Consider the following 26,144-nt stretch of genomic DNA (forward strand, 5'->3'; position numbering starts at 1 on the left):
ATTTCTAGCTTTACTCTTGCTTCCACACCACAAAGAATCTTCTATACTTGTCCCAAGGTTTTTTTGAATTCCTTTACTGTTTTTCTGTCTCCACTGAAAGCCTCTTCCATGTACTTACCAGCCTTATATGAATAAACACTTTTGCGATATTCTTGAGTCTATCCTCTTTAACCACATTATGCCCCCTTGTTCTAGAACAAGTTTCTAATCCAGTTTACTGGTTTAGAATCAAATCCGAGACTGCTCAGCTTGATATAAGAGTCTTGGGTAAAAAGCTGCCAAAGGCCTCACTGAAATCTAAGTACACCACATCAGCACTCTCGTCTGATCCAAACAGTTGGTCACTTAGTCAAAGAAAAACCTATTAGGTCTGTTCAACATACCCATCCCCTCTCTTGACACCACGTTACCTCAAAACTTCAGTCACCTAACTTTACTAGTAATTTCAATATTTACTACCTGCTCATATGCATCAGATAATAGTTTCAACTATTTTATCACTGTGTACAGACAGCCAGATTTGACAGTATAAAGAGCTATACAACTGCTTGTCTGAGTTAAAGAGGATTTCTGGATTGCAGACACAGATCTGCTCAGTACCAGCTGCCATTTTTATCTTAAAGAAATGCGACAAAACCTTGAAAAATGATAAACTGATAAAATAGAAAACATGTCTTAAAGATAAAGGGAATAATTTCAGGAAGAGGGGAAACAGCCATCTGTCTCCACAAAAGTGACAAACCAAAAACACAAAAAAAATATCCACTGTAGTGAAAAAGTGGAAATAGGGAGGAGACTGGTATTTGGGCTTCTGCTCTTTTGATATGAATTTAACCTAAGGCTGTTAAGTTCTGCTTGCAATGAGACTGATCTGTTTATGAATCTTTGAGTTTATTGGTGGACTGTGAGATCTACTAATCTTTCATAATTGTATAACTCTAGTTCTGCCAAATATTTAAACCTATGAGTAAAAAAAACAAACCGTATATAGTTCCTTTAAAATAATTCACACCCTTTGTGGGAAATTTTAAGGAATAGCTAGCTTGCGGAAGAGAACTGTATCGCGATAGAAAGGAATGAAGCAGAGAAATCACTCATATTAGTGTTTTTGATATAAGGCCTGTAAGTTCTGAAAATGAATATGCTGTTTTTCTTAGCCCGCTTGTAACAAAAAACAAGTCCTGAGATCAGATATATTGAAAAGCAGTTACTCAGAAAGCTAACTGCAGATATCAGAGGAAAAAACAGGACATTAGCCTCTTGGCCACACCTAGCTGCTGCTGATGTGATAAGACAGTTGGGGCTTCAAAGAACACGAGGAGTGGCCCAGAGGAGAAACTAGAGCAAAGGACAGAAGAATTAACTTAAAAAGACCTATTACAAATTAAGGGGCTGATGCAATACAGTGTGCTCAGCTGAGCGCATTAGTGATGGTATCGCCAGGAAGAAGCTTCCTATACGGGGCTGAGATGTTTCCAGGGGTGTAGAGGTGCTCTCTACACCCCGGACCCGTGCTTTTCTTTTAGTATGAAGCATGTAGAAATCCAGTAAAACAGGAAATATCCGGAGCTTCTCTCCAGCGTGTCTGTTCAGGATGTCATCTTGAAAAGCTCTCCCCGTACTCCGACACTTGCTTTTAATAACTGTGTAGCTTGTGTTTTAAGGAAAATAACAGCTGACTTAGAAAATCTTCATAGCGTTTATATATAAAACTAAAATCCAAAATCCCCCATAAAAAAACAAAAAAAACCCCAACCCTCAGTTCATCATAACATAAAAAATGAAGGCATCAGGCACATCTAGTGGTTCATCTTCCCTAGCTGCTGCATAGGGTAGCTGCCACTTTAACTCCAGCTCTGTCCTTCCCTCAAGCCTTCTTGAATTTGGAAACCATCTGTGATCCCTACCAACCTATGCTAAGCAGCTTTCTGTGGGGAAAAAAAAAAAAAGTTGCTTACCTGTAATAGGTGTTCTCGAAGGACAGCAGGATGTTAGTCCTCACACAAGGGTGACATTAGATGAAGCCCCGAAACAGAAAACTTGTGTCAAAATAGGAGAAACCCAACTCTGTGGGACGGGGGGCAGGTTTTGTGACTAACATCCTGCTGTCTCAGAGAACACCTGTTAAAAGGTAAGCAACTCTGATTTCTCAAAGGACAAACAGGATGGTAACCCTCACACATGGGAGAATCCCTAGCCACAGGCTGCTCCCCAACAGAAAAGAGGACCAACAGAAACCAGGTGCCAATGGGAACAAGAATGGCACTGTTGGTAACAGCCTGAACCCAAACAATGGACCCTAGGTGGGAGAGAGTTTGTGTCTACACTTCAAACAGATTCCGAAGGACAGATTAGGGAAACCTACTGTCGCATAAGCAAGCCTTACCCAGGCAATAGTGAGATGCGAATGTGTGGTAAGAACTCCACATCGCCGTCTTGCAGAACTCCTGCACGGGAACTGCTTGGAAGTGGGCCATAGATGCAGCCATGGCGTGGATAGAAAGAGCCTTGACAAGACCCCAAGATGCAATCCCGCCTGTGCGTAACTGAAGGAGATGCAAACTACTAGCCAATTCGATACTGTCTGTCTATTTGTCAAAATCAATGCCCAGCCTATTCATATCAAAAGAAAAAAAAAAGTTAGGTTGACTGTCTATGGAATCTGTCACCACCAGATAGAAAGCTAAGGCTTGCTTGCAGTCCAAACTATGCAGTGCTCATTCTTCTTGATGCAAATGGGGCCTGGGAAAGAATACTGGCAGACGATTGACTAGTTAAGATGGAAATCCATCACCACCTTAGACAGGAACTTAGGATGCAAGACCACCCTGTCATGACAACATTTAGTATAAGGTAGATAAGTCTCTAAGGCCTGGAGCTCGCTAACTCTGCACATTGAGAGGACCACTACCAAAAATATGACATTCCAGGCGTGCAGCGGCTCAAAAAAAGCTTTCAACAGCTGCGCTAACACCATGCTGAGGTCCCAAGACACAGAGGAAGGACTCGGGGGGGGGGGGGGGGGCTTCAATTGAAGCAGGCCCCACATAAAATGTTCAACAGTAGGGTGTACAGAGAACGGCATACTATCTACACCATGGTTGTATGTGCCAATTGCACTCAAATGAACTCTAACGGAGTTGGTTTTGAAGCCAGCCTCCAATACGTGTAGAAAGTAATCAAGCAGTTTTTGTGTGGGGCAGTAGAAGAGATCTAGGGGCCTTCTGGTTATACCACATGAAAAACCTCCTCCACTTCAGTCCAAAGGACTTTCTAGTGGAAGGTTTTCTAGAAGCCACCAGGAACAGAGACACATCCTCCAAGATAGAGTAGTTGCAGAAATAACCTCTCAACATCCAGGCTGTAAGCAATAGGACCTGGAGGTTGGGATGTCACAACCTACCTTGATCTTGAGTGCTGAGATCTGGGGGAAGTCCATAGACTGATTGGTCTCCAGATGGATAACTCCTGTAGGAGTGGAAACCAGACCTATCTTGACCAATAAGGGGCTATGAGGATCATAGTCCCCTTGTCCTCACAAAGCTTCAAGAGAGTCTTCGCCACTAAGGGAATCTGAGGATACACATCCAGAAGACCCTTGCCCCAAAGTCAGGCAAGGGTCTCCAAGGCTGGTTTGCTATCTGACCTGTACAGGGAGCAGAACCGAGGCACCTTTCTGTTGCAAAGGGATCCACGTCCGGGCTATCCCAGAGGAGGAATATCCGATCCTCAACCCCTTGGTTCCAGGAACTACTCATGGGATCTGAAGACATGACTCAGTCTGTCTACTACCAGGTTCTCTATCTGGGCAGGTACATGGCCCTGAGCACCATCCTGTGGGACAGGGCCCATAACCAGATCTGGACTGCTTCCTGACACAGGAGGTATGATCCTATACCTCCCTGCTTGTTGACATACTACATCGCCATCTGGTTGTCTGTTTGGATCAGGCCAACTTTGTTGGAGAGCCGATCTCTAAAAGCCCATAGCACATACCTCCAGGAAATGAAGCTCCAGGAAGTTGATTTGACAACAGCTTTCCTGAGCAGACTAGAGACCCTGGTGCTGAGCCCATCTACATGAGCTCCCCAGACCAGGGTGGATGCATCTATGATTAGAAACATAGAAATGACGGTAGAAGACGACCAAATGGCCCATCCAGTCTGCCCAGCAAGCTTTCACACTTTTCTCATACTTATCTGATACTCTTGGCCTTTATTAGTAACTTTTTGGTTCTATTTACCTTCCACCCCCGCCACTGATGTAGAGAGCAGAGCTGGAGCTGCATCTAAGTGAAGTATCTAGCTTAATTGGTTAGGGGGTAGTAAATGCCGCAATAAGCAAGCTACTCCCACACTTATTTGTTTACCCAGCCTGTGCAATTCAGTCCTTGTTGATTGTCTGAATATAAATCCTCTTTTCTTCATCCCCCCTGCTGTTGAAGCAGTGAGCTGCGCTGGATATGTATTCCAAGTGAAAGATCGGGCTTAATTGATTCAGGGTAGTAACCGCTGTAACAAGCAAGCTACACCCATGCTTACTTGTTTACCCAGACTATGTAATTCAGTCCTTGTTGGTTATAGGACAATTTAGGTAGGAGTACTCTGAAAAGAGATCCCCCATTCCAGATTTGAAAGTACCTGCCATCAGGACAAAGTGTCCCAGTGGGCAATGTGACTTGGATGCAAAACTGGAGGTTATGTGTGGCTTGGCACCACTGTGACTTCAGGGTCCATTGGACTCTGCACATGTATAATTGTGCCAAGCGAGTGACATGGAAGGTTGCAGCCATATGGCCCAACAGCCTCAGCATGTGCCAGGCTAACACCTGCTGAACCTCTGCCGCAATAGTCATCAAAATGATGGCCCTTTGACGAAGCAGGAAGGCCTTGGCCTGAGCCATGTCTAGTAGGGTTCCTATGAAGTCCAACTGCAGTGTTGGGCTGAAATAAGATTTCGGGAAGTTTATGACGAGCCCTAGTGACTTCAACACACAGATGGTCAAGCACAAGGACCTGACAGCCTCCGCCTGAGATGTTCTCAACCAGCCAATTATCCAGATAATAAAAACATGTATCCCCAAGTTTGCGGAGGTGCGCTGCCACCACAGCCAGACATTTCGTGAAGTTTGTGAGGTGGACACTAAGCCAAACGGCAACACTATAAGTGCTGTTTTCCCCACCACAAATCAGAAAGACTTCTGGTGACCGGGGAAGATCTCGATATGAGTGTACACGTCCTTCCGAACGAGGGAGCACAGCCAATCCCCTTTTTGCAAAAGGGGTTCTAGGTGCCCAGGGAAACCATCTTGAACTTTTCTTTTTTGACAAATTTGTTCAAGGCCCTTAGGTCTAGGATAGGATGGAGTACTCCTGATTCCAAAGAAAGCTGGAAGCTCTTGGAGTAGAATACCCGCCCTCTTTGCCGTGGTGCTGCATTGCCCTCTGGACCATCAGTTGGACTCGCCACTTGAGCTCCTCCTCGAACAATGCCGATGCCACCACCGACTGGGAGGAAGGATGACAGCCAGATCCTCTTTGGAACCGATCAGAGGATCGGTGACTGGTATCAGGACCAGTGGTCACTGTCATGGACCCATGGCACCAATGGAGGACTAGCGCTCCTCGCCGCGTGGTCAGTTCAGGGGCATCACAGCATGATCTGGAGCATCCCTGTGCCAGGCACCATGCATTGCCAGGGACCAATGCTGATGCATCTTTGGCTTCCCTCGATGCTTGGCACGGTCTTTCCCCGGTGCCATGGCCAATGATGAGGAACCAGATGTCCTCAACCTGGAGGAGCCTGACAGTGCTCTGTCTCCAGCAGCCCTATCCGCCAACAGCACTGACAGATCCAATGATCCCACCAATATCAATAGCTCGGTGTCCATTGATGCGGCTCCAAAGTCCTTTGATACAGATGCCACCATCGCCTCAGCCTTCTCCAACCCGAAGTTTTCCATCTTATCAAGCCAAAAGATGACGTCCCTCTGGGGTCATCTATGCACATCTGCGGCAACTCCAGGCAGAGGATCATAGGGGACCGTGAAGAACATAGTCCTCGGGCACTGCCGGAAACCAGATGCGGCCATGATGGGGCGAAATAAATGGGAAGATCAAAATTGATGGCGACGGGCTTCAACTGCGAAAGGAAACTTACCGATAAATGACAGAAACCCTAAGAATGCTACAGAAAGGACAGAGGGGTCCTGGTATCGAAAAGAGGGAAAAAAGCTGCAAAAAATGAAAAATAGAAAAAAGTTTTCAAAAAAAGGCCAAAGGGGCCAAAAGAACTCACCAACCGCATTGCTGCAGCTCCGCAGAAAAACAGAGACTGAAGAGGGACCCTACGTGGACGTATGGTATAGGGCATGCCCTAGTATGGCAAGTCAAAGTTCTAGAAACTTTGACATAAGTTTTCTGTGTCAGGGTTCCATCTGATGATGTCACCCTTGTGTGAGGACTACCATCCTGCTTGTCCTCGGAGAAAAAAAAGCTCTTACATTTGTCTGACCTTATCCTCATTCTACTGTGATCCCTGGTTCAGAACATTCTTTCCACCAAAAAATGCTTAATTTTATTTCCATTTGATATTCTGTCTTTTTCTAGGAAAAAGACACAAGATATATTATGAAGAAAGATGTGAATTGCAGAACATATGTTGGGGAAGGGGACATAAGGAACATATAAACTGGGAAATGAATAAGACAAAACCATATAAGTAGCAATATACAATAATTACTCCTGAGGGGATTCTGCAACAAAAAAATTGAAAATTCTGCGCACACATTTTCTGAATTCTGCACATTTATTTTTCAAAATAACACAATATTTTTTGCAAATTCTTCTGCATTTCAGTGCAATCCAGTCCCTGGCAACTTGACACTGCTGGCAGATGAGTCAAGCTGGCAGGGACTGCTGCAGTTGTTGCTAACCTCTCCATTGGAGTATCCATACCAGGGCCCTTTCACTGCATGGGCTCTAATGCAACTGCACCTCCACCTCTGTGACGTGGAAGTGGCTTCTCTAATGGTTGCATCATGCACTGCAGTATGGGAGACTTGGGATGAATCCCCAACATGCTCACTGTCTCTCTTACATGATATCAGACATATGCTTTCTCTCACATGCCAACTGTCACATACGTGTTCTGTCTCCCCACATACACACACTCCCCCCTCCCCCACATACAGACTTCCCAGGTAGACACCTACCCACCGGCTCACAACAAACAAGGGCTCAAACAGTCTCAGGGGCAGGGCCTTTTCTTTAGCCCCTCTCTTTCCCCTTCCCCCCTTCTCTCTGTTCCCCTCCCTTCCCCCTCCCTTCTCTCTTTCCCTCATCTCCCATGTAAATACATCTACCCACTGTCTCACAACAAACAGAAGGGCTGAAACATACAGTCTCAAGGCCAGGGCCTCTTCTTTAGCCCCTCTCTTTCCCCCTCCCCCCTTCTTTCTGTTTCTCTGTTCCCTTTCCCTCTGTCCCCCTCCCTTCTCTCTCTCTTCTTTTACCCCTTCTCCTCCTTTTTCCCCTCTTCTCCTTCCCCCTTCCCGTTCCCCTCTTTTCTCTCCCTCTTCTCCTTTCTTTTTCCCCTCTTTCCCCCTTCCTCTCTATTTTCGATTGTTTTTAGTTTTAAGCACTGTACAGCTTGCTAACCTCGAGCTGCCGGTGTTGTGCTGCGATGGATGCGATGCCCCCACTCTCCGTGCGCCACCTGACTTCGCTGTCCTGGATTGGCTGCTGTCCGTGTGCGGCATGCTTCCGTTTTTTGTTTTTTTTTCTTTCCAGGGCGGGAGGATCGAGAGGCAACAGTGCGAAGAAGGGCAGCGAGGGAGAAAATCTGCGCAGCGGCAAGGAAATCTGTGGGAACTGCGAAGGAGGAATTCTGCACGAATTCTGCATTCCGCGGTAGCGCAGAATTCCCCCAGGAGTAAATAGTATACCTAGCCATAAGATAAGCAAGCACAGCACACATAAGAACATAAGATTTGCCATACTGGGTCAGACCAAAGGTCCATCAAGCCCAGTATCCTGTTTCCAACAGTGGCCAATCCAGGTTACAAGTACCTAGCAGGATCCCAAAAGGTCAACAGATCCCATGCTGCATATCCCATGGATAAGCAGTGGATTTCCCCAAGTCCACCTTAATAATGGTTTATGGATTTTTCTTCCAGGAACTTGTCTAAACCTTTTTTAAACCCAGCTATACCAACAGCTTTCACCAGTCCTCTGGCAACGAATTCCAGAGTTTAATTATGTATTGAGTAAAATAATATTTTCTCCTATTTGTCTTAAATGTATCACTGAGTAATTTCATTGAATGCCCCCTAGTCTTTGTACTTTTTGAAAGAATAAACAGTCGAACAAAGCAGAACACCACTTTTATAGGTAAAGTAGGATGAGTGGAGATGCAGAATTTATGGAAAGGCTTGACTGAACAGCAAGGTTGTGATTTCTTTTGAAAAGGAAGAGTAGCAGGTTTCTGTGCACAAGTCCAGTGAGATACTCTTCTACAAGTAGGATACTAAGCAACTGAATGCACAAAGTCTTGTGCAGGCTAGCCTTGCTGTAGTTAATGAGGGGGTAGATAAAAGGACCTGTTGGGAGGACTGAAATTTCCTTATTGGGGTTGAATGTGGATAAGAGTTAAGTGTGCTAGTGCTTTTTGATTTATATCCTTTAAAATATCAAAATGTTTTGTCATTTCTCTGCTACTCCAAATTATACATATTCAGTTCTTAAATTGCATCTCCTGACCTAGAGCTTATAGCAAACAGAACCAGAAAACTGGGAAACAATGGCTCAGGCCCTGGATAAAGTCAATCAAGTATTGTATGGAGAAACTCTGCATCTACTTATTAGACAGACAGTCCCACGTTACATACAGACCTTATCCTAGACAGCTAACAATCTGGTCTTAAAGAACTAGACAGACAGTTCTACTTTAAAAGCTTAATTATATTATTTTCCTCTGATTACAAAGCACCCAATGACATACTGTAATGATTGGGTAATTAAGCCTTCCCTGTTGTATTATCACATTATGCCATTCTAATTAATATTCATATTTAGAAATAAACTAATAAGCCTTGAACGAATATATGAATTAAAAACATAAGAACATAAGATATGCCATACTGGGTCAGACCAAGGGTCCATCAAGCCCTACATCCTGTCTCAAAGTGGCCAAGCCAAGTTACAAGTGCCTAGCAAGTCTCCAAACATTAAATAGAGCCCATGCAACTAATGCCGGGAACAAGCAATGGCTACTCCCTATTGATTAATAGCAGTTTATGGACTTCTCCTCCAGGAACTTAACCAAACCTTTTTTAAACCCAGCTACACTAACTGTCTTAACCACATCTTCTGACAATGAATTCTAGAGCTTAACTGTGCGTTGAGTGTCTTTTCCGAAAAAGGAATACTTTACTAAAAAAAAGGATTACCTATCATTTGAGGACCTTGTTATTTTTATTGATTTCTTGAGCTTTTATTATTGTGCTTCAGGACCATAAACCAATCAACCCTGTCTTCCTAAAGGTGGGGCCTTAATTTCATGATCACAATTATTTTACTCACCTCTAGTATTAATGGCTCATTGGTTAGTATCAAAGAAGAAACTTTTGAAGTGGTATCAAGTCAGTACTCTTTTAGGACCATATACAGTGTTCAAAGGAAAAAGCAGAGCTGACTTGTTTCAAGTACCTCAAAAAGAGTATTTATTACAGCTCAAATTTCAATGAGTGTAAACATAATTCAGATATTACATTTGAAAATAAAGCTGAATAGAAATTTTGCTAGCCTTAACAAGTTTCAAACAGCACTGTGGCTCATAACATCAGTGTTTAGTTGAAGTCAGTTCAGGAAAATGTCATGGGCATCTCTATCACAGTCACTACAATTTAGTCTTAGCAAATACTCTACAATGTGGAGGAGTGTGGAACTCCAGAAGCAAGAGCTGCTTCAGCCTTGAAAATATGTTAGAAAGCATCAAGCATCAAATGAATGCAGTTATTCTAACCCTAACTGCCCTCCCCTAAGGGAGGACATGTTGGGAACAGACTTATTTAAGCTTGAGAAAGCATTTTTGAAAAGGAAGGTTTTGAGGGCATTTTTAAAGAAAGTTCTGTTTTGGAGGCATCTTAGTTCTTTGGGTAGGATGTTCCAAAGGTGAGGTCCTGTGGAGAAGGCGCGTTCTCTGGTTTCCTCGAGGTGTGGGAGCCTAGGGGATCTTTCAAGTCTTACCACAGATTTTTCTGTTGGATTCAGGTCTGGGCTTGGAGTGGGCCCACTTGGATGACATTCACACTCTTCTTCCTGAGCCATTCCATTGCTGCTTTTGTTTTGTGCTCAGGATCGTTGTCCTGCTGAAAGGTGAATCTTCGCAGTAGAGGTCAATGGCAGACTGACACGGGATTTCCTCTAGGATCTGCCTGTACTTTGCTACATTAATGTTTCTCTCAATATTCATAAGCCTCCCTGTGCCCACTACTACAAAGTATCCCTACAAAATAATGCTGCCACCATATGCTTTACTGTTGGGATGCTGTTAGCAGGGTGATGTACTGTGTTTGTTTTATGCCATATGTATCAATTAGCTTCGAGACCAAAAAGTTCAACTTTGGTCTCAGACTATAAAACCTCCACCCAAATGTGTGCAGTTGTTCCTAAGTATTTCTTTGCAAATGTTATGCACCACATATGGCTTCCTTATTGCAACCCTCCAGCCATGTTTGTGGAATAATCTTGAAATTGTTGAACAGTCAACATTTTCGCCAGCCTCAGCCAGAGACCTCTGATTCTTTTAAAGCAACGTTAGGCCTCACAGTGACCTCACACAGCAGTTTCCTTATCCCACGGCTGCACACTTCGGAGGGAAAGCCAGATTGTATCAGTGTCTTAGGGGTGCCAAACTGTTTCCACTTTTCTATGATAGATCTGACAGTGTCCCAAGGGACTAAATTTTCTTATGGCTTTCCCTCAATCTGTACTTTTGAATAACAACTTTACCCTGGAGTTCTTTCAGCGGTTCCTTGTTTGGCATATTTTAACCTTTGCTTCAAATTGACTTCATGCAACAGAAACAGCTTGCTTCATTCAGGAGTACTGGAATCAGCTCAACTAGTGTGAATGGACATAGATAGGCTCTATAAAATCTTATGGGCCTTGTTCAGAGAATTTTTTTGAACTGGAACTAATTTGGGTTTGCCTTGACAACAAAACATACATAGCAAAATAGTAATGATGGCAGAAAGAGACCAGTCTGCCCAGTAAGCTTCTTACTGTAATATCTGCCACGCAGGGTGGTGAATGCTGCTCCATGCAGTTATCTCCAAGCCTTATGAGGAGGGTAGTAAGGGTGTAAAGATCTGTGGAATCAAGACTGTTTTTTTAAGACTCTACTTGGAACGAGCCAGCCATAAAGTCACTGGTGTTAAGATAAGTACAGCAAACCTTAGACAAGGTGAAAATTTTGATAAACTTTTAAGGCAGAAACTAAATGGATTTCAGTGATATAAACCTTTACTGTTCATAAGTTAAATGAGTAATTTGATTTTACATCATATATTTGTATTTTTTCTTCTGTTAAAAAAAAAAAAAAAAAGATACAAGTATGCTGTTTTCTGCCTTTTTTTTTTTTTTTTTTTTTTTTTAAACTGTGTGATTTTTAACCTTCACTGCAGAAAAACTTGTACAATAAAGTGATTTGACCACCCTTAACACTCTATGGCTCCTTGCTGAATATATCTGCAGATTTTCGGCAATACTATATATTTTGTTTGAGAGAGGATTTTCTGAGCAGCATCTTATACAACTCTTCAATCCTTGTATGTTTTTCAGAATCTATCTACAAATGCAAATCAAAATGCATGACAGTATGAGTTTATTTCACAGATCTACACAGCATACTTTATATTTCATTGTGGAAGAAATATTATAGAAATATTCCAAAAGTAAGAATACAGAATAATTTTTTGTTTAACATGGCAAAACTTACAAAGGTCTAAGTTTTGACTACATACAATAAATTGCAGTAAAATTTAAGTATACACAAGTTAAATTAGAAATTATTTCATAAAGTAATTCTGTTTGCAACCCTTGTTGTACATCAGTGGTCAATAAATTGTCAAAAAAGTTGCATCTTTTTGAGCAGCTGCTTTAGTTACTTTTAGTCTTGGGAAGTTTCACTAAATTACTAAGTACCCTAGGCCTTTTGAACAGTAGCTTCATAAAATAGACATAATCACTAATATTCTGAAGATATTTTTAATAACTGCAAATTTCATCTAGAATTCTCAACAGAATGGTGACCCTGAACATATTACATACAATTTTGAGAACGCCTCAGAAAGGAAGTTGCATCGACATGTCAAACCTAAGCAAAAGCATTTGACAAACTAATGCCATACTAATCTCTAAGGCTTTGGCCCTCTGTATCTAAAGTTTACTATATGAGATTAAAATTATATTATTTTGTATACAAAATATTTAAATAATTGCCTTTGGACTGTATTACTGCAAGTCTGAAAGTAATTTTGTGGGCATCTCAAAAACAGACATACATTTTTATGTTCCATATCTTCATTTTCAAGAAGCGTTTTAACATTTTAATGCAGATCATTAGTGTAACTGCATGCCTATGTTTAGCACATTAATTTTGATAAGTCAAACTGCTTTAGTGCCTGAAGACAAGTTAATTTCTATCTCTGAAATGGGGTACTGTAGCTTTTTGTGAACTATAATTATCTTAACGATCATGTATAGCTTGAAGAACAACTTAATAGCTTGCTCTAAAAATAACCATCCATTGTTGATAGGTAGCATTTTAATCTTAATATGGACAAAATGGTTGGTAACTATGCAGTGTGTCAATCACTTAGCTCATATGTCCAATTCAAAGCTACAACCATCTTAGGAGCAAAATGATGCACTTAATCCCTGACCAAAAACATTTACATATAATTTTATGGTACACATGATTTTTAAAAAACTGCACATCAGGATAACATTCGAAGATACAATACACTATCTTAATAAAAAGGGGTTACTATCCTGGTAAGCTGATTATTGAAAGCATGAAAAACAATGATAGTTTTTCAAACGACAGCATTCTAGTAATGCATCAGTGACAAGTCACAAAACCTGTTATATACCAAGCTGAAAGAGCTTCTGTCACTATAGAAGTACACCTATTTGTTGAGTAACACATCTAAGGCTACTTGAGCTGATACATCATATTCAGAAGAGGAATGCCTTGTGTCAAACTTAAGAAATAAAATCCAACAGTTTCTACAGATTACTTTTGTTCCGGGGAGCCAAGATGGCCGCCATCTGAGAAGCAAGTTGAGAGAGCTCTCTCCGCATCTCGCTTTCCTAACTTTGTGTTACTTTACTTCGATAATACATCACACAAAGTGAAAGGCAAAGCTAAGGGAGAATATTTCTTCTTCGCCCTTGCTGGATCTTCAACAGCTGCGTATAGAGGGTTTTTTCGCACTTCCCCCTCCGCTGATATCGCACTGTTGCTGAACCATTTCAAGCTGTACCCGCCAAGGGTGGTGGAACCTTGGCGTCTGAAGGAGCAAATGTGGAAGATACCAGAGGAAATGAGGTGGTTCCACCAATTGCAAATTTGATTTCTGGTGGAAGATGTTTTTTTAATTCGGAGGTTTCGATTTTGAAGAATCCTCTGGATAAGGCTTCTACTCAGACTCTTCCTGGGAGTATGGAAAGCGATATCTCCAACAGCAAAGGCTGGGGGGATACCCAGATATGTCCAGTATTTAAAACTGTTTTGTCTAAACCTGCAGTAATAACTGTTGATGCAGTATGGTGATGCCCTGGTGTCACTGGAATCTGCTATTTCCTCATTAACTACTGTTACTTACATAAGAACATAAGAAAATGCCATACTGGGTCAGACCAAGGGTCCATCAAGCCCAGCATCCTGTTTCCAACAGTGGCCAATCCAGGCCATAAGAACCTGGTAAATACCCAAAAACTAAGTCTATTCCATGTAACCATTGCTAATGGCAGTGGCTACTTTAGACACTAATCATCGTATTTCAGCAACAGAAACGATTGCTTTAATCCAGAAAGCTAAATGAAGTTTTGGAAACTCAAATGACTTCAGTTGAGCAAATACAACAAACTGGTCTAATCAGATTTGGTTTATTCTAAGAAAATGGAGATGGTTTTCAGGGGTGATGAGTCAGACGAACTGAATGAAATCACTGTGAACCTGGAAGATGTAGTAGGCCAGATTGACAAACTAAAAAGTAGCAAATCACCTGGACCAGATGTTATGCATCCTAGGGTACTGAAGGAAATAAAAAATGAAGTTTCTGATCTATTAGTTAAAATTTGTAACCTATCATTAAAATCATCCATTGTACCTGAAGACTGGAGGGTGGTCAATGTAACCCCAATATTTAAAAAAGGCACCAGGGGCGATCCGGGTAACTATAGACCAGTGAGCCTGACTTCAGTGCTGGGAAAAATAGTGGAAACTATTCTCAAGATCAAAATCGTAGAGCATATAGAAAGACATGGTTTAATGGAACACAGTCAACATGAATTTACCCAAGGGAAGTCTTGCCTAAGAAATCTGCTTCATTTTTTGAAGGGGTTAATAAACATGTGGATAAAGGTGAACCGGTAGATGTAGTGTATTTGGATTTTCAGAAGGCATTTGACAAAGTCCCTCATGAGAAGCTAGGAAAACTAAAAAGTCATGGGATAGGAGGCGATGTCCTTTCGTGGATTACAAACTGGTTAAAAGACAGGAAACAGAGAGTAGGATTAAATGGTCAATTTTCTCAGTGAAAAAGGGTAAACAGTGGAGTGCCTCAGGGATCTGTAATTGGACCAGTGCTTTTCAATCTCTCTCTATCTCTCTCTCTCTATATCTATCTATAGATAGATATAGATATATATATAAAAATGATCTGGAAAGGAATATGACAAGTGAGGTTATCAAATATGCGGATGATACAAAATTATTCAGAGTAGTTAAATCACAAGCGGATTGTGATACATTACAGGAGGACCTTGCAAGACTGAAAGATTAGGCATCCAAATGGCAGATGAAATTTAATGTGGACAAGTGCAAGGTGTTGCATATAGGGAAAAATAACCCTTGCTGTAGTTACACGATGTGAGGTTCCATACTAGGAGCTACTACCCAGGAAAATGTTCTAGGCATCATAGTGGATAATACTTTAAAATCGTCGGCTCAGTGTGCTGCAGCAGTCAAAAAAGCAAACAGAATGTTAAGAATTATTAGGAAGGGAATGGTTAATAAAACGGAAAATGTCATAATGCCTCTATAAATCGCTCCATGGTGAGACCGCACCTTGAATACTGTGTACAATTCTGGTCGCCGCATCTCAAAATAGATATAGTTGTGATGGAGAAGGTACAGAGAAGGACAACCAAAATGATAAAGTGGATGTAACAGCTCCCCTATGAGGAAAGGCTGAAGAGGTTAGGGCTGTTCGAAGAAACAGCTGAGGGGTCTTTAAGATCTTGAGGGGGTCTTGAACGAGTAGATGTGACTCGGTTATTTACACTTTCGAATAATAGAAGGACTAGGGGGCATTCCATGAAGTTAGCAAGTAATACATTTAAGACTAATCGGAGAAAATTCTTTCACTCAACGCACAATAAAGCTCTGGAATTTGTTGCAGAGGATGTGGTTAGTGCAGTTAGTGTAGCTGGGTTCAAAAAAGGTTTGGATAAGTCCATTAACGGCTATTAATCAAGTTTACTTAGGGAATAGCCACTGCTATTAATTGCATCAGTAGCATGGGATCTTCTTAGTGTTTGGGTAATTGCCAGGTTCTTGTGGCCTGGTTTGGCCTCTATTGGAAACAGGATGCTGGGCTTGATGAACCCTTGGTCTGACCCAGCATGGCAATTTCTTATGTTCTTATGTTAATGTCAAGAACACTGAGAAGTTTGAATTTGAGGGCTCTCAACTTTCCAATTATCAAAATGATTTCCTCAATTGATCTTTTCAAGAGTTATTTATCTCAAATTCTTAAAATTCCAACAGTTGCTATGCTAGTTATTACCAAAGCTTTCTATTTGCCTCAAACTGATGATGGAACAGCTGGGACTCTACATCAACATTTGCCCTTAAATTTAACTGATTTCCTTGAATCATCTTAGGAGATTGAGGTTTCTAAAAGGGGAACTTTGTTGGTCTCTTTTGCTTTTCTATCAGATAAGAATTCTGTGTTTAGATTTTACTTCTGTAATTTTTTGCAACTGTTTTATGGTCAGAAAATCTGGAAGAAAATGTCTTTCAATGAGATCTGAAGTGTTGTCATTGGGGGCTCATTTTTTATTGAGATATCCATGCAATTGTTTGGTGAAATACCTTAGTTCTGACTATATATTCTTTGAATCATCTCAATTGCGGTCACATTCCTTGACTCCCATGCTTAAGGTACTTCCCTTATTTCGGCCTTGTTTATAGGATGATGCGGGGGGGGGGGGGGGGGGAATAGGTTCTCAGGTTTCTTTTTACCGTTTACTATGCATTTTTGTCTGTCTTTTTTCTCCTTGGTTTCCCCCTTTTTCTTGTTATTTTGAGATATGTGAAGTGAGATATTTAATTAACCTTGATTCTTTTTTCTTTTCTTCTTTCTGGTACAAGTTGTTCTTGTGTTTTGATTATAAATTAAATAAAAATAAAGATAAAAGAATATATATTACATCTGTTCCCACCTCTTAACACCTGGTCAGGTGGAGTTGATACATACCATTTTGAGAAGTGAACATGCCTGGAGAGATGGCTTACCACCAGGTTCTCCAGGGAGGAGTGTGTGTGGTCAAAGTCAGCCATGAGTAAATTTTCACACTGGTGAAATTAGACTATGTAACAACATAAATGCAATGCTGGGTCAGACCAATGTCCGTTAAGCCTAGCATCTTGTCTCCAAGGCAGAAGAGTAACTAGCAAATCCCCAAAAGTACTTTTGCCCTATCTTGACAATCTGAATTTAAGGTACTTAGACAAACATTGGTGCTAAACAGACAAGATTATACAAATGCCCTTTTATCAGAGCTTGCACCCACTCTTTCCCTTTTACAAATTTACTGCAGCCAAATTGATTTTTGGTTGTAAAAATTCTGATCATTTAACTGCATTTCTTCAGAAACTGACTGCCAATTTTATGCAAAATGACATTAAAATTGTGTATAACTTTTAAAGTATTTCATAGGTGCTCCTCTTTATATATTTAAATTTATGTAAAATCTTATATTTTGCAGCTTCCAAAATTTTGTCCAGTGTGAAATAATTATGGATGTATTCATATTGTAACACACAAACGCATACAAATAAAATACAGCTTCCAAAAACACCACATTACTTTAAAAGCTTCATTAAAAAGCCAGGTCTTCAGTTGTTTCCAGAAACTCTTTAAATCCCCTTCCTCCCTCACATCTTTCAGTAATGCATTCCATAATTTTGGGGTGACAAAGTCCTAAACTAAGTCAACTGCTGTCAATCTCGAGCAGAAGAAACATGGGCTCATACCATTGAAATTTATTCCTAGCTGTGCAGGAAACATCCAAATACAATACTTTATGGGTGATCGCAAGTAATTTAAATTGTGCTCTGCATTTTATCAGAAGCTAGTGCAGCACTGTGGTAATATATTCAATTAGGCAGTTCCCGTAAGCAGTCAGGCTGCAGTATGCTGAGGTAATTGAAGTACAAGAACCAAATTATTGGTCAGACCCAGACTATTACAGTACAATTTTACTTTTGCCATATAAGCCAAGTCATTTTTCATGATCTGCATGATTGGATTTTTTAAGGCTACTTTCTCAGATTGAAATGAGGTGGAAATCTACTTGACAATCTTGTTTTGTCTATCAAGCACTGCTTCTCTGGAATGCTTCACCTAACAACATAAGTGCCATGCTGAGTCAGACCAAGGTCCATTTAGACCCGCATTCTGTCTATAACAGTGGCCAGTCCAGGTCACAAGTACCAGGAAAAATCCCAATAGGTTAATCTATCCCTTAAATCTCCAAGGGATAAACTATGGCTTTCCCAAGTCTTCCTGTTTAATAACTTTTCCCATCAGGAATTTATCCAATCCTCTTTTGAACACTGTGTTAGTTGCCTTGACCACACCCTCCAGCAAAAGATTCTATAGCTTGATTGTGTGAGGAGTGAAAAAATACTTCCTATCATTTGTTTTAAATCTGCCGGTTGCTAGCTTCATGAAGTGTCCCCTAGTCCTAGTGTTGTCTGAAAGAGCAAATAACTGTTTCCTACTTACCCATTTCACCCGCTCATTTGATAAATCTCAATCATGTCCCCTCTCAATCATCTCTTTTCCAAGCGAAAGAGCCCTAATCTGTTTAGCTTTTCTCCATAAGGGAGATTTCAATCCACTTTATCATTTTTGTCCCCCCTTCTCTGTAGTTTTTCATTTTTGAGATGGGATGACCAGAACTGCACACAATACTAAAAATGCAGGTACACCATAGATCTATACAAAGGCATTATGATATTCTGTTTTGATCTCGATTCCTTTCCAAATAATTCCTAACTTTTTGTCTTTTTGACTGCTGCCGCACATTGAGCTAAAGATTTTGAGGTTTTGTCCACAAGAACTCTGAGGTCCTTTTCCTGGGCACTGACTCTTAACATAGAACCCAGTATCATTTATCTGTAGTTGAGCTTTTTTCCTATATGCATTACTTTGCACTTCTCCACATTAAATTCAATCTGCCATTTAGATGCCCAGAGTCCTAGTCTCAAAAGTTCCTTCTGCAGTTCTTCACAATCCGCTACTGTTTTAATGACAAAGCAATTTTGTATCATCTGAAAATCTGGTCACCTCATTCATCGTTCCTTTCTTCAGATCATTTATGAATATGCTAAATAGCACAGACCTCAATACAGACCCCTGCGGCACTCAACAAACAAGCTCTCTCTGTTTGGAAAACTGTTTAGTCCTACCCTCTATTTCTTGTCTTTTATCCAGTTAGTAATCCATAATAGGTAAATTATCCTAAATTTAGGAAACTTATTAAGACTTGGCTTTTTACTCAGGCTTCTAATCACTATTAGATTCATCCTAAAATTTAGGAAAAGTATTCAAGATCTCAGTCAACTGGTCTGACATTGCCAAACGAATGTCCCACTGCCACCTTCAACTTAATATGACCAAGACTGAACTTGTCTTCCCCACCCCAAATCTGCTGTCCTCCTTTCTCTCTCTATAGATGGCACTCTGATCCTCCCGATTCCCTCAGCCCATAACTTTGGCACAATCATTTATGCTTTTCTCCTCTAAACACATCCAAAACACTGTTAAAGCATGTCATTTCGTAACACATAGCTAAACTTCATTCCTTCCCAACATGCTACTAAAATGCTCATCCACTCTCTTACCTCTCATTTAGAAAACTGCAAATTACTCTTCATGGGCTTCAGGCTGAACCACCTTTCTACACTGCAATCTATTCAAAATGCAACTGCACAGCTTATTATAAATTTGTCTAAAGTTTAGCCCAATGCTAATGTATTGTCCTGTTTTATTTAGGATGTGATTAAATGTCTCTTGAAATGTCTGTTATATATGTTTTCACTGCACCCTGCTATGAATGTCAGGACATGCAGATTATAAATCTTTTAAATCAATCTTCCCTCACCATCACTATGATTTCTCAAGTTGCTACATTGGTTCCCAGTCTGCTTCCGCATACAATTCAAGCTTCTCTTACTCGTCTACAAATGCATTTACTCTGCAGCTCCTCTCCCCCCCCCCCCCTTCCTCATGATCTCCGTTCATTGGGGCAAGTTGCTTTTATCTGTGCCTTCTCCTCTACTGCTAGTTGTAGACTCTGTGCTCTCCACTTTGCTGCACTGTGTGCCTAGAACAGACTGCCCAAGTCACTGAATCAAGCTCCCTCTCTGGCCACATTCAAAACCAGTTTAAAAACTCACTTTTTGAGGCTGCTTTTAAACTCCTAACCAGTTTCTGTTAAATAAATAAATATATATATACACTTTCATTGCTTCTTTTGTCATGTATGTTTATCTTGACTAGATTGTAAGCTCCATGGTGCAGGGAGAGTGCTCAAGTCTATCTATACAGTGCTGTAGACATATAGTAGTGATTTATAAATAAAATAGTAGTAGCTATATGATTTGTTGTTAAAACTGAGAACCATATTTAAGGATTAAGAAATAAAATTTATGTCACTTGGCCCCCTATATGCTGTCACAACACTTTTCCTACAGAAGACAGCAATATTAGTGATTTAAGATCAATGCATTAATTTTTTTCTGAAAAAAGAAAAGATAAAAAAAGAGCTAACTTACATGTGTCAGACATTCTATCCTCACCTAAGATGTTTCCATGGTTCATTTTCTATAAGTGTTTAATATTTTAACATTAAAGGAGAAAGTGTGTTTTATAATCAATCCTATAGTCCTAAAATAATTCAGGATGCTTTTACTTTACTTCATATGTGTTTCTAGGGGCTTAATGGCTAGGAAAACGCAAGCCAGACTTTTCTTCCAATTTAACATTTCTAAAGATCAGAGCAAAATGAACCTGAAGGCCTTTATCAATTTAAGTGAACCAGTTTGAACCTTGTCTAGGCAGTGTACAAATGAGTTAAACGCTAGGGATACCCTTACAAAGCTATAGCATGCAGGGTCATGCCAGGCCATTTCAAGTCCATTCATTAAAGCAGCTTAATTATGGGATTTATATGGTTTAATATTCAGTACTTTCTCAAACACAGAATATAAGAGAAGATAAAGCTCACCAGCTCCATTTAATTTGCTATCTTACAGACTATTTGAATTTACTTTCATTCTCTCTCAACTAAAGATCATTTGTTCTTATCCCAGGCACTCTGTTTATGCTTCTACCACCACCACTGGGAGGTCAAACATTTTTTGTGTGGTACAGGGATACATGTGGAAAAAGAAAATAATATAGTAAATGTTTTAAGGATTTCCACGCACAACATGTGCTTATAAAGCAGTCTCTAAATGTAAAAGAAAACATTTAAAGCCCGGCACACACACTATTCAGCTAATGATGCCATCCAAGTTGTCTTCTGCAATATCTTGCTTTATTGCTCTATGGTTTGTTTGAATTTGCTTTTAATGACGGCTATCTGAATATTTTCAATTATTAAAAAGATTTTTATGCCGTATTTTCGATAGTTCTAAGCGTCTTACATTGAAATAATTATAATACAATTTTAGCATACCACATGTAAGAAAGAAGCTGTTACTTTTAAGTTTTCCTAAATGCCTTAATTTGATCCCTTCCCCACTAAGGAAAAAAAAAATTGGAGGCTTGCGAAATTGTACTACAATGTGCACAATATTATAAAGTATCATTATGTATCATTACTTTTATAATTTAAAAAAAACTAGTAAAAAATTGACACGCTCAGAGCTTGCACATCCCTATGATCACTAGCTACTGAAAATCAGTATTTCAAAGTCTTGAATAAACTAATCTGGTAGCAAAGGCAAATTAAAGCTGCCAGGGTTAAAGATGATGTTCAAGACTGCTCCCCTGGGCCCCAAAGACCACACCCTCTATTGTGACTGAAGTCAGCATGCCAAGCTGCCCATGCAGGAATCCATTTCAGGAGATGGCTCAAAATATACTTAACAGAGAATTGTGGAAACAGCAATCAGAATGTGCAAGGAACTACAGTAAACTGTAGCACTGTCACAATTTTCTAATTGCCCTCTGGTGGCTAAGCCATGGCACACCACTAACATGGGCTTTACAAGATTCAGTACACCCTACCACAAAGATCCTCACAGTGAAAAATACGGATCCTTTTCCTAAAGGCTGGATTAATGCCTAGAAAAATTAAGACTAGGTACCGCAGAAACCAAGCTTAAACTAAAAAGAGACATAAATGCTCTCACTTTAAGTATTAATAATAGATTTAGGTAAAACAAATGTGCATATAACAATCAATAAATATAGACAAATACTATATCCTTAGCTCCCTTTTAAATAAAGGGATATTGTACGTGTAAACGACAAGCACTTACTCTGTCTTCAAATGTTGCTTGGGAGCTCTTTTTCAACGCCTATTAATGTCAATAAGTCCAGCTCTCAACAAGAGCACATTTTCTAGTCAAATTCAAAAGCAACATTTTCCTATCGCTAACAATGCCAAATCTTAAATAGTAAAGAGTGCCTTATCAAAAGTTAAATACCTGAACATGGCTTCTAGATATGCAAAGATGGCTCTGCAACACAATAAGCCATAATAAACCGGTTGTACCGACCGAAGATGGTTAGCAAGGTTGCTGCCCATGCCAGGTTCCCATATCGAGTAATGAAAACTGAAATCCTCTGAATCCTTAACCTCTCTTGCATCACTTTCTGGGAGATATAATGCCAATTATGCCTTTAGTTTATGTGGACATCTAAAAATCTGTTTAGAAAGACTGAATCCCACAGAGGCTTCACACTCTAGCACCTCCAAGAAATAAGGAAAAGGAAAATTGGTCCTTACCTGCTAATTTTCGTTCCTGTAGTACCACGGATCAGTCCAGAGTATTTTTCTGTCTCTAGGAGTCTGGACTGATCCGGGTACATACAGGGAACATAGCTTTAATCAACTACTTGCTCTCTGAACATCTGCTGATCAAACAGGATACAAGCATACCAGCATTAACCCAATTTTCTGTAAAAACATTCTAAACATATAACTGAGAAACTAAATCTTCATTTACAGTGCTACTTTGCATACACAGTGCATGTTAACAGATTAATCTAAAAGTAGTGCTGTACTCAGTTTACATGTACAAGCAATGCGATATTTCAGCTTGTACATTTGAATTGCAGGTTTTCATGCCTATCTGTTGAGAATTATAAATCAGAATGTGAGGAATTTATATATACCCAAGCAAAATATTTTCTATTTTGTTCTTGAAATTGTTTTTTTCTGTATCCATACATTAACTACTTTTGAATGCTAAAGCATCCTCCTAGCATAAAGAAAAAAAAATAGTGGCCAGCTTTCAATCACTAAAACTACAGACTTCCTACACAGCTGAAGTCCATGGAGCATTTGTTTTCCAATCACTGATGGAGACAAGGAGAAGCTTTATGCATCTACAGTACCAAAAATTACATAGTGCATATGGCTTGCAGAAGGGAGCTTTGATCTTGTAAGCTAACTGCAGATGCATTAAGTCCAAATAGATTTGTGAACATTATGCATCTAATCAAATTGGCTGCTACTCAGTTTTGTATCCACAACATGCGTTAATTATCCTATAGTTTTAAAAATATTTACATAGTTATAGTTTAAACGGGTGGAGCAAGACCTTAAGGAGGATTTTATAAAGCCAAGGGTATGGTTGGAAATCTTTTTATTGAAAAAGAAAAATTCAAAGTAGTAAGATAAAACTGACAGGAGTAAACTTATTTTGAGGATGCTACATATGGTATGGGTGCATTTAGGGGAAATATTTTTCTATCTTGGCACTCAGAAGATACTTTTCTTTTCTGTAACAAATCGAGTTTGCTTTGGGTAGGCAGATATATTTTGACGTATTTTTGGTAAACATTACATTGAATACAGTTTATAATAAGTCATATATTGGTTTTAGCAATTTGACTTTATAGGATACTGACAGTATTTTTTCCTATATGTACTCTAGCAAGATATTGTGGTTACTATGTTGATCTATTAAAATATGTAGAAATAAAGAGCGGGAAACAAGTTGTTTATTTATAGACTGTCTTTCCATAATATTCTAATACAACAGTCAAACTGCTTCATGCCGAAAACAGATTCACAAATTTATAAACAAACATAAAATACAATACTTTTATCTGAAATAAAAACCAAAACTATAGTGCATGCATGCACATCATTAACAATCATCCTCATAAATACATATTCACTTGAAGACACATATTCCACTCCCTCAAAAAGAATGGCCAGTACAGAGTTCTATCAACATACCAATAAATACATATATAAACACACATACATAAAATATTCATGTATATAAAATAAGAGCAACAGATTAAAATACATCACCAAGCATTAGAATCTAATTAGATGGTAGAGATGCGGAATGGGAGTCCTTTTTAATCTCTGGCTATATGTAAGGAAGAGCTTTCAAACACTACTTAGTTAAACCAGAAAAGATCATATTTTCACTTTTTCTGTTTATGTCTAGTACTACCACTGTAATAGCGTGAAGTAATTGTCTAAATTTTCAAAACCTTAAATTAGTTCATGCTCAAACCGTCTCAGATTGATTAAATCATGGGTGAAGGAGTCTGGCTGCTGTGTTAGTCCACTTGAATGCACAGAAATAAGCGGTTAAAGAAAAACATTTGTATTTAACCGTTTATTTCTGTTAATAGATAACGTCACTTCGATCTGTTGCACATCATGAAAATTTTTTTTATGAAGGTCTCAAAACTAGCTGAAGCTCTCTCATTTTCCTTTCTTGCATAGATGCTATTTTTCAGGAACTCCGACCCCCGTAAAAATCAATAACAGAAAATGAGAAATGTTAAAAAAAAAACAAACCCCACACACCATCTCAAATGCTTTCACTTCAGTGCTTTTCTTGGAACAATAATTGCAACAAGAAGGTGAAGTTCCTTGCAATGCACAATGAGAGGGCTGCCTGGGAGGCTCAGCATCTTGGCAAGCAGCAACAGCAGCTATTCCAGCTTTTTTAGTGTAGTAAAAAAACAAAACAAAAAACTCCCAGCACTTTTATAAGAACAGATGAGAGGAATGCGGCGAGATATGAAAACCTTTCAGTTTTAACAGTATTAGTGTAGACGAAATCAATGCACTTTTATTTAAAAAAAAACCAAAACTATAAAAACAGTTAATCCCCCACTCCAAAATAAAATATAGCAAACCCCTGCGCTCCGCTCAAGGTGCAAGAAAATGTTTCTGCCCCGGCCAGGGCAGGAGCGGCGAGAGCCGACGTGTCCGGGGGCAGCCGCCGCCGCCGCCTCCTCCCGGGGAGAGGGCAGGACCCTGGATTCTCTCCGCTCAGGCTGGCGGCGGCAGTCTCCCTTCCCTCTCCCTTACTCACCACACCATGCCGTAGGCCCCTTCTCCGATGTACGAGAGGTTGATGTAGCGGGGGCCCACATCGAAGGCCTGGCCCCGCACCATCTCGGGCCCTGGGTTGGCGGCAGCGGCCGCCATGTTGAAGTCGGAGGTCCTGCTTCGCTCGCTCTCTCCCGTGTCCGAGGGCCGTGCGAGGGGGGGGGTGAAGGGGCCGCGGTGGTGCCCTGCCGGTGACTGCCGCTTCCCAGCCGCTGCCGCCTCGCTGTGAGGGGACGAAAGACGAGAACATGAGCGCACACCCGCGAGCTCCCCCTGCCGCTCTCAGCCGGCCAGTGACGCGGGGCAGGCAGGCGTGCACGCGCACGCGCGCGAACTCAGCGGCGGAGGAGGCAGAAGCACGCATGCGCGAACTGAGGCCGACCACAGCGCATGGGCGTAGACACCCCACCTGCGGAAAGAACTGGAGGGGGACGGGAGAGAAGGTCCCTGCCCGTCCTGGGGAATCATCTCTGCGGCCAGCGTTGCATTTAAGATTGTGGTTCCCCTAGGCAGAGTTCTTGGGCATACGGGGAGTCCCACTTTCTGGTTTCCTTCAGAATTTGGCGCCCAAAGTGCCTATGTTACTTATGCTAAACCCAAATCTGTCTTCTGCTTGCGGTCTGTTACTGTCCACGCATATACTCTGCATTTTACTTTCAGGAGGGGGTAGGAGAGGTAGAAGTGTTACAGGAACGAGGAAGTTGCATTTCTGTCTACCGGATGCTTTAGTTTATTACTAGGAATACAATCCTCCCACTCAGTGTGGAGCATATATAGCTTACCTATGCAGTTTTATAGTCCTCAGGTCCCACTGATGCCCCTTCCCAAACCCCCAGACGTTAACAAGTTACATATTTCTTTGTAATCCACGTGTCTTTCTTAGGAAAAAGCAGCATAGCACAAGGAAATAAATGGTGATATATTTTTATTTTGTTGTAAACATCTGCACTTGCTAAAGTACAAAAAACTAAGTATATACCCTTTTTTAAATTATTTTTATTATTATTCTCTTGTGATCTGCTC

General features: G+C 40.5%; 1 protein-coding gene across 1 annotated transcript in view; it reads right to left on the reverse strand.

The window, feature by feature from the left end:
* The window catches only part of MAPK1 (mitogen-activated protein kinase 1), a 98,925-nt gene extending 73,122 nt beyond the window's left edge, over positions 1-25,803 (reverse strand). The window contains exon 1 of the mRNA XM_029571416.1: positions 25,105-25,803. Coding sequence (XP_029427276.1) covers positions 25,105-25,220 — 116 coding nt within the window. The 5' untranslated portion in view covers positions 25,221-25,803. The remainder of the gene's footprint in view (positions 1-25,104) is intronic.
* Between the last annotated feature and the right edge of the window lie 341 nt (positions 25,804-26,144).

Source organism: Rhinatrema bivittatum, chromosome 11 (assembly GCF_901001135.1).
Source record: "Rhinatrema bivittatum chromosome 11, aRhiBiv1.1, whole genome shotgun sequence".
Taxonomy (NCBI): domain Eukaryota; kingdom Metazoa; phylum Chordata; class Amphibia; order Gymnophiona; family Rhinatrematidae; genus Rhinatrema; species Rhinatrema bivittatum.